At 37.3% G+C, this 9,235-nt stretch overlaps 1 protein-coding gene across 1 annotated transcript in view; it reads right to left on the bottom strand.

Annotated features, from left to right (window-relative positions):
• The window catches only part of LOC106867340 (BLOC-2 complex member HPS3), a 58,588-nt gene that overhangs the window by 37,605 nt on the left and 11,748 nt on the right, over positions 1-9,235 (bottom strand). Inside the window, exons 4-7 of the mRNA XM_052966821.1 lie at positions 8,431-8,612; positions 6,674-6,790; positions 4,268-4,410; positions 2,560-2,623 (exon numbers count right to left, since the gene is read on the bottom strand). Coding sequence (XP_052822781.1) covers positions 2,560-2,623; positions 4,268-4,410; positions 6,674-6,790; positions 8,431-8,612 — 506 coding nt within the window. The remainder of the gene's footprint in view (positions 1-2,559; positions 2,624-4,267; positions 4,411-6,673; positions 6,791-8,430; positions 8,613-9,235) is intronic.

Below are 9,235 nucleotides of genomic sequence, written 5' to 3'. Positions count from 1 at the left end.
ATCCATGAAATTAACGTGCAAGTGGCTGAGTGCTCCTTAGCTACACATACCTTGACGAGGGGAGGGGCTTTATGCAAAGCAATGAGGGGAGGGGCTTTATGCAAGGAAATGAAGGAAGGGGCCAGAGCAGAACAGGTTTTTTTTGCTGCAGAAGATCTACATGACACTTAAATTTTGAAAGAAAAGGTGAGAGTGATAGGGGCAGAACTGGGAAGAGATAAAAATATTGGTGATGAGGGGTTTGGGTGATTGTCAGGGCTGAAGGTATGATGTGAGAAGGAAGTGTGGATAGGAAAAAAGGGGCGTTTGGGTGTGTAGGTGTTGCATGAGTGTGGGAGGAACAGGTGTATGGTGGTGGAGAAGGAGAGAGAATTTGGGAGGTGAGGGGTGGAAGTGGTGAAATGTGGGTGAAGATGAAGGATGGACAGGGAGAATGATTAGGGGAATGCATTTTATGCATGCAACCACAATGCACAAACACACACGTATTACATTCACACATGACACAAACACACACACACACATACGTATTACATTCACACATGACACAAACACACATTACATAAACACACACACATACATTACATTCACACATTAGGTAGATAAAATGACATGCCTACATGCAAGAAATGTGCAAATAGAAATAAGTGCAAGGGGGCCAGTGGTATGAACCCAGTTAATCGAAGGTAGAGGATGATGTAATTATTGACTGGATTCTTCAAAACTTTCTTACTCAATTCCAATTGGCCTTTTGATTTGCTTCTTTCTTTGAAATTACCAATGATTGAAATGAGAAGCAATTTATGGAAATATCAACAAAATCTGTGATTTACTTTGTTTATTTCTTTTTTTGTTTTACTTCTTGACATAAAGAGGATTTGTCTTATATTTGAATGCTTAAAAAATGTTTCATGTTCTTGGGTTACTATGATATAGAAAGATAAATTTTATGGAAGTTCAGTATTTTATTAAGTGGGATGGGGGGGGGGAGACTAATAAAGAAATTTCTAATTAATGACTCTGATGAGGAGGATCCTTTTCAGGGCATTTGTAAGAAGTAGGAGGAGGTGAAGTGTCTTGGCCTGAATGCTTGCAAGAGAGGGTACCCAAGGACCCGGAGGTGGGATAGTGATCATCAAGCCAAGTAATGGAAATAAAAACATGATAACAAGTCAAAATGCAATGACTTACAAGAAGAAACTGGACTGACTACGGCATTGCTTGAAAAAAGAAACACGAAAAGAGACACAGCAAGAAAAACCAGACGGAAACACAAAAGAAATAATAAGTCAAGCACATGTTACATGCTGAGCAAGGTGACAACAGAGGAAATGTCTGTCAAATGAATTTACTTACCCACATCTGATAAATCATAGAAAAACAAACAAAAAAGAATAATTTTTGGGTGGGGATAAGATTTTCAAATCATCAAATGACATTCTGCAAGGAATTACAGTTAATCAAAAATAACAATTAATAATAATTATAATAATAAAAGTAAAACTCATTATTATCATTATTATTGATAAAAATACTGTATTATATTTTCATATCAGCCACTTTAGCAATTGGTTTTGTTGAAGAAGTTCAAATAATCCTGGAAATGATCAGAAAAAAGATTGAAAGGAATAATATGGTGTAGGTTATTCATTCTTTCAATAAAAGACATAGTTCAAAGCGGTGGTTGCCTCAAGGAATTGAAGGAATACTTATTAACCCCTTTTGGTACTATATTTCTGTTGAAATCCATTGCCTTTATTCCAATTAATTTTGAAAATGACAAAGAAATTAGTAAAATAAGTTTACCATAATTAAGCTAGTGCTTGGGATCATTATCGTCGTCGTTTAACGTCCGCTTTGCATGCTGGCATGAATTGGACGGTTTGACTGAGGACTGGTGAGCCAGAAGACTGCACCAAGCTCCAATCTGTTTCTACAGCTGGATGCCCTTCCTAAATTAACTTTTAATTTAATTTAGATTACTTTCAAACAGGAAGATTGTATCATAGAACCAAAGGATGGTCTCGGGAGAGGTTATATCAAAATGGTTTTCAAACAAATATGCATGTTTTTTGAAGAATCACAATCTCAGACGAATCTGAAACAAAGTCAAGTCAAAACTGAAAACTTTTGGAAAGTGGAGGAAGGTCTGTCCCTTCTATTTATTTATTTGGCAAAATTGTAGTCTACAATGCTTAGAATACATGAATCTGAAGAAAGTACAGTTTCCTAAAACCAACCACTTTACAAAGTGTATTTGGTGCTATTTTCCATGGCACAAGTGAGGTCAATATGCTGTTCACAAGACTAAAACCCCTTCAACACTAAAATTCCCCCTTTTACATTACATTTTTTAAACCTCTTCTTTCAATTTTTTCTTATTCTATCCAACATCCTCAAGCACCAATCATTGAATAAGGTGTACTTATGATATTTTCAAATAATCTAAACGGAAAGGATTAAAACTAGTGGTTAGTAGGGTTAATACTGTTTAATTTTCTCTTTTATTTCCTTGCATTGAGCTTCAATCTTAAGCAAAAATTCTCAAAAGTCACTTACCAAATCTTTGTAAGTATCCATTGCACTATATGGTTCCAGAGCATACAAACTCCACATTGTGTCACTGGAGAAGGGGAAAAAAAAACAGATTTAGGAACAGAAAATGAGGAAAAAATTGTCCAACTGATTTGATGAAAACTGAGCCAGAGGGCATGGATTTATAGGGTAAGCTACAGGGGTTTGCAGTGTGGGAAAATGTCAGTTGTAGGGGTCAGCAGTATGGGGGGGAAATCATATAGCTGAAGAAATTGACCAAGGATGACCTGGGAAGAAGTTATTTTAGAATTGAAAACATTAGATTTTAGAAGTCGGTTGAGAAACGAAGAAGACATTACAGACCCTTTTCTCAACACCAATATTCAATATTGGCTATTTGAATTAATAACAATACAATTATACATTATTTACATTTGACAGATATTTGTCCTCATCTTGTTTGTTGTTAACACGTTTTGGCTAATACCCTCCAGCCTTCATCGGGTGTCTTGGGGAAATTTCGAACCGGGGTTCTCTTAAATATAGAACTGTAATACAATGATACATTACAATAATGCATTGCACTTTAAACTTGTAGTTATAAGATTATAAAAATCAAATGATTTCTTAAATACTGGACAACTATAGCCATCTAGTGGAGTGCAAAGCAAGGTACATTCCTCTGTTTGCTGTAAATTGTTGCACTGAAAATAGGGGCCTTTCTTACTTACACAGTTGTAGGAACTTTACATGGTTTTTGATTTGCTAAAAATAGCAGCCATATTCTTTCTAAACTACACCCAACTGTCTTTAAAATAATGACCCAATTGATAAGACCCTTTGGGGTAGACTCATCGTCAATGATTAACATCCACTTGGGAGGAGGGGGGTTCCGTTTAGTCAGAGCTAACCAAGGCACAGATTGAGTGATTATTATTATTATTATTATTATTATTATTATAAAGGTGACGAGCAGGCAGAATCATTAGCACGCTAGACGAAATGCTCAGTGGTATTTCGCCCATCACTCTGATCCGAGTTCAAATTCCACCAAGGTCGACTTTGCCTCTCATCCTTTCAGGGTTGATAAAACAAGTACCAGATGAATACTGGGGTTGATGTAATCGACTCATCCCCTCCCTAAAAATGGCTGCCCTTGTGGCAAAACTTGAAACCCCATTATTATTATTAGTAGTAGTAGTGGTGGTAGTAAAGGCATACAAGTTGTAGAACCACTTGTTCCAAAAATATCCAAATTTTCAAATTTGAGCAAAAAAAAAAAAAATCATTAAAACATCCCAGCAGAGTAAAGTGGTGGAAATGTTTTTTTTTATAACAAATATTCAATAATTTGATAAAAATTTCTTTAAAATTGGTCATCAAATTGTTTATATGATGTACTTTAATCAAATTGTTTATATGATGTACTTTAATCAAATTGTTTATATGATGTACTTTAATCAAGTTGTTTATATGATGTACTTTAATCCTTTTGATGCCACTTCAGGTTCTTTGATACAAAGCTCAGTTTTTAAAGAGAAGTAAACTAAAAACTTCCATTGAAATTTTATGTTGATTTCTGTTTCAAACTCCAGCTTAATAATGAGAAAACTATTGAATTAAATTCTTCATTATTTGAAAAATCAATCACAACAAAGTTAGAATATCTCAACAGAAATCTGGTAAGTAAGGAGTTAAAGAGAAGAAAAGAAATGAGAAACGAGACACTTACTTCAGTTCTGTTACTTTTGATAAAAGAATAACATGAGAATCCATCATGGTGCCTTTGGGAGAACTTATTACAGAGATTTCAGAAGCATTAAAAAACGGTTGTATTCCACAGAGACAAGGTTCTAAGTCAACTGGAGGAATGGCCTAGAAAAAGAAACGATATTTTTGTCAACAATCATCATCATCATCAATTTTTAATATCCATTTTCCATGCTGGCATGGGTTGGACAGTTTGACTGAGGGCTGGCAAACCAGAAGGCTGCACCAGGCTCCAATCTGATCTGGCAAGGTTTCTACAGATGGACACCCTTCCCAACGCCAGCCACTCTGAGAGTGTAGTGGGGGATTTTTACATGCCACTTGCATGGGAGCCAGTCAGGCAGTACTGGCATCAGCCACATTTGGATGGTGCTTTTTACGTGCCACCATCATGGGGGAGCCAGTCAGGTGGCTCTGGCAGCAACCGATGCATGAATGAATGGTGCTTACCATGTGCCACCAGCACTGGTAACAGCTACAACTACAATTTCCATTTGATTTAAATTTTGATATACTTGGCTCAATAGGTCCCCTCAATCATGGAATGTTACCCGATGATTCAAAGGTACTTTTTTTAATGGACTGGTTATGTGACACTGGTGTAGGCTACGGCTGTGATCTCACTTTCCTTGCCTGGTCTTCTCAATCACAACATATCTCCAGAGATCTTGGTCTTTTGTCATTGCCTCTTTGAGGCCCAAATTATGTAATTAATTATTAAAATACAATTAAAAATAAGAATATAGAAAGATCTTTAACAGACATAATTTAAGAATCTCTTTCAGTTGTGCAGCCAATGTTAAGAAAACATTACTTAGCACTCCTGAACCACAGGCAGAGGCAGGTTGTTCATGCAGGATTAGAAATGAATGCCCAGTGGATATCCGATGTAACACCAAGGCTACAGTGTCCCAAGCAAATGTAGCCTCAAATAGAAGCAGCACAAATATCAGTAACATCAATGCCAACACAGGGACACACATTAAAATTTATGTCAGATTTTGTGAATCTAAATTTAAAATTCGCCTGAACAACCACAGGTCTTCTTTCAGGGTCCTGCAGAGACACAACACAATGACACTGACAGCATACGTATGGTGCCTAAAGGACGATCATATCCCCTTTAGCATCAGGTGGAAATTACTGGAAGCTTGTGGACTCTATCACAATGGAACAAGACTGTGTAAATTGTGTATGGCAGAAAGATATATAATCCTCATGAACTCACATGAGCCAGGAGGAGGCGACCTGAACACCAGGCTGGAAGCTGTGGGGAGTTGGCCACATTTTCAGAAATTTTTACTTCAAAATTGGAAAACCTAGCTATCAAGCAAAGGAAGACAACTCGTCCGGCCATAATTTTTTAAGAGGAATATTTCTTGAACTATCACCAGCGTTCTTGTGTTTAAAAAAACATTCCTTGCAGAGAACGGTTATCGTTTAGAGAAGCTGAAGAGACGTCAAGTTCACACTATATATGAAACCAATGGCGTTTTCTTCTAAACTATTACATTACACATACAAAATATATATATATATATATATATATATGTGTGGTCCTAATAACGGGATGAGTAACTGGACCCAGTGATGGGACAAATCAGCCTGTTTGCTATGTCAGTATGGGTGATCCATTTGTTAGGGTCAAAGACAGTTCTTATAAGTTTCTTGTTGAGAAAGGGTAGGGACACTTTGAGGGAAATGGGGAATGGAGAAGAAAGGGAAAAGTAATGTTAGTGAGGGTCAGAAAGGAACAAGGCAGTGGGGAGGGTTATATATGGGGTGGGGACTAAAGTATGTGAAAGGGCAAGATGGAAGAGGGTAATAGGAAGGGAAAGGAGAGGTAGTGGCAGGGGATTAGTGAGAGAGAGAGTCAAGGATAGTGAGGAGGGATGAGGAGGAGGAGGAGGGGTTAAGTAGGAGATGCAGTGCTACCCCTCCCCCCCATTTTATATATGGGTGGGTAGAGTTGTGAAGGGGAGAGATAGATAAGACAATGATCAGGGGCCAGACGCGCGCGCTGTCGTAGTCGTCATCATCATCATTTCCCTGCTGGCATGGGTTGGATGGTTTGACAGGATGTTTGAGCTGCAGGACAGTGTCAAGCTCCAGTGCCACTCTTGGCATGGTCTGATGCCCTTCCAAGCACCAACCAGTTTGATTAAATTTCCTGGTCTCAAATGATAAATAATATCAGTGTTTTTTGGCACATTAATGTGGATATTTATGAAGGTCAAAGTTATTTTGCAATTAACTTAGAAAGATTCAGAAGAACAAATGAGGAAATAATTTGATTCAAACAGACAGAAAGGAAACGTTTGGAAAAAAGGGACAAAGCAGCAGAGTGAAGTACTTTTGCTAAAATTACCTTCTGGATATTATCATAGTGGTTTCTTCGGTAGAGAGAAAAAGCTGCTCCTCTAGAGGTGTAGGTCTCTACTCCTGTGTCTGTGACAACAAACAACATTGTCGGACTTGTGACTGCCTGTCAAAGAGAAAACAAAATGAACAATCTCCTCCTCTTAGTTCCATTATTCAATTATTGTGGACACAATAACGAGTTTAAAGATTACTTGTGAAATATCCTAAGGTTTGTTATTTATTGCATAGGCAGATTTAATACTTGTAAGAACATACATACACACACACACACACACACACACACACACACACACATGGTATATAATAGGCTTCTATCTAACAGATTCACTAACAAAGCCTTTAGTCGGCCCAGGGATACAGAATTTCTGGGGAAATACACAGCCTTTCTTTCAAATAATTTCAAAAATAATGAAGAATTTAATGAAATAACTTTGTCAGTATTAATTAAGCTGGTGTTTAGAACAAGAATCAACATCAAATTTTAATGGAAAGTTTTTAGATTACTCTAAACTAGAAAGTTTATATCTTAACAGCAAGTGTAGTAACCAGCACAACCATACAGCTTAGAGGAAATGCTGTGAACAAGGGGTCATCTGTAAACAGAACAAGGTGTTGGTATGGAAAGGGTTAAAAATATTTAACTGTATCATTTTCTAGAGATGAAGTTTACTGAATTAGTTTGTATTTTTCAATCCTGTGTGGAAGGTGTCACACAGTGGGACTGAACCCAAAACTATTTGATTGCAAAGAGAGCTTCTTAACCACATAGTCAAGCCAGCCCCTATGTGGATTATCTAGATTAGTTAACTCTTTCTAATCTATGGCTGCAGATTGAGAACTGAGAAAATGTGGAAACACACAAGATTACACTGAGAAAAATTATTTTCATTTATTCTCGTCTGCTTAGAAAGAAAACAGTTAAACTCTGTTAAGAGATTCCAGGTGAATATCAATTCTTGGATCTTTCCAAACCATGAGAAATCACCATTGCATTTTTCACTGTAATTTTAATGTTCACTTTCTCATGATTGCATAGACTAGATGGAATTCATTGAAGAATTTCTACAGCAGGATGCTCTTCTTATCTCCAGCCTTCAACCAAGAAATGCAATATTTCTAATCAAGGTAATATTTCCTCGTGGAATTGCATGTTTTCCACAGAGAACTGGGAATGAGCAACGTTACTTGTATGCTGGTGTGATGCTTCTGTACAACCATCACGTGATGTGAAGACAAGGCTGTGCATGAACACACAGTTTATATCTATATATATCAGTGCCGTATAAAAGAAAAAAGTACCCATGCTGAATCCATGTAAATAAAAAAAACATGGTGCCAGCACCACATATAAAGCACCTCAGCCAGCACCATGTTAAAAGCACTCAATACACTCTGTAAAGTGGTTGGCATTAGGAAGAGAATCCAGTTGTAGAAACCATGCCAAAACAGATAACTGGTGCAGCCCTCCAGCTTATCACCTCCTGTCAAACCATCCAACCCATGCCAGCATGGAAAAGAGACATTAAATGATGATGATGATGATGATACAACACATACAATAGACATCTTTCAATTTCCATTAAAAAAAAATCCATTCAAAAGACTCAGGACAGAAGACATTTGTCCAAGATGTTGTGCAGTGGAACTGAACCCAAACCACATGATTAGGAAGCAAGCTTCCTAACCGCACAGCCAAAAGAAATTGTTAAAACAAAGTTTGAAATGCAAAGAATTTTGGCTTACCTGAAGAGCAGGAGAAGAATATTTGTAGGAGGAAAGCATCTGAACTGCGGGCGGAGACAAAGAATAAAGCTGACCTTCGTGAGAATTACCAAGGTAACAGAACATTTCCATTTTGGGGTCACATTTAATGGATTGTAGGGGAAAATCTGAGTCACACTGACTTGGTGTTCCTTGTCCTGATGCTGGGGGGCAGAAAAAAAAAAAGAACTAGCATTGCAAAGATAATTTTTACAGTTCATTATAGAAAGACTTTACATTAGAAGGGATGCAGAATTCTTTGTAAACTGAAATAAATGCTACATGAAGATGGTTGTGAAATGGCTGTAATTCTCTGGAAGTCACATGGTGAAATAAATAAGTCTTCATCTCTCATATCGCCTGACTTTATGCTTTATATATTCAAGCGTGACCAATGCTAGTGCCACCTGAGGCACATAAAAGGCACCATTCGAGCATAAAAAGCACCTACTACACTCTCGGAAGGGCATCCAGCTGTAGAAACTTTGCCGGATCAGACTGGAGCCTGGTACAGCCATTTGGTTTCACCAGTCCTCAGTCAAACTGTCCAACCCATGCCAGCATGGAAAGCGGACGTTAAATGACAATGGTGATGATATATATATATATATATCTTGCTTGAAGTGTTATATAGATTTTATATATTAAGAAAAAGGAAGTAGTCAGGATTCGGATTAAAAATCTATTCATTTTTGTCCCTCTTAGGGAGTCATCATCATTCATAATGAATCCTTAAAAGGGACAAAAGCAGTTAGCAAATAGTTTTTATCCAAATCCTGACTATCTC

This window comes from Octopus bimaculoides, chromosome 3 (genome assembly GCF_001194135.2).
Source record: "Octopus bimaculoides isolate UCB-OBI-ISO-001 chromosome 3, ASM119413v2, whole genome shotgun sequence".
NCBI classification, from domain to species: domain Eukaryota; kingdom Metazoa; phylum Mollusca; class Cephalopoda; order Octopoda; family Octopodidae; genus Octopus; species Octopus bimaculoides.
Note: the sequence above shows the minus strand (reverse complement) of the source record. Positions and strands in the feature narration are given on the sequence as shown.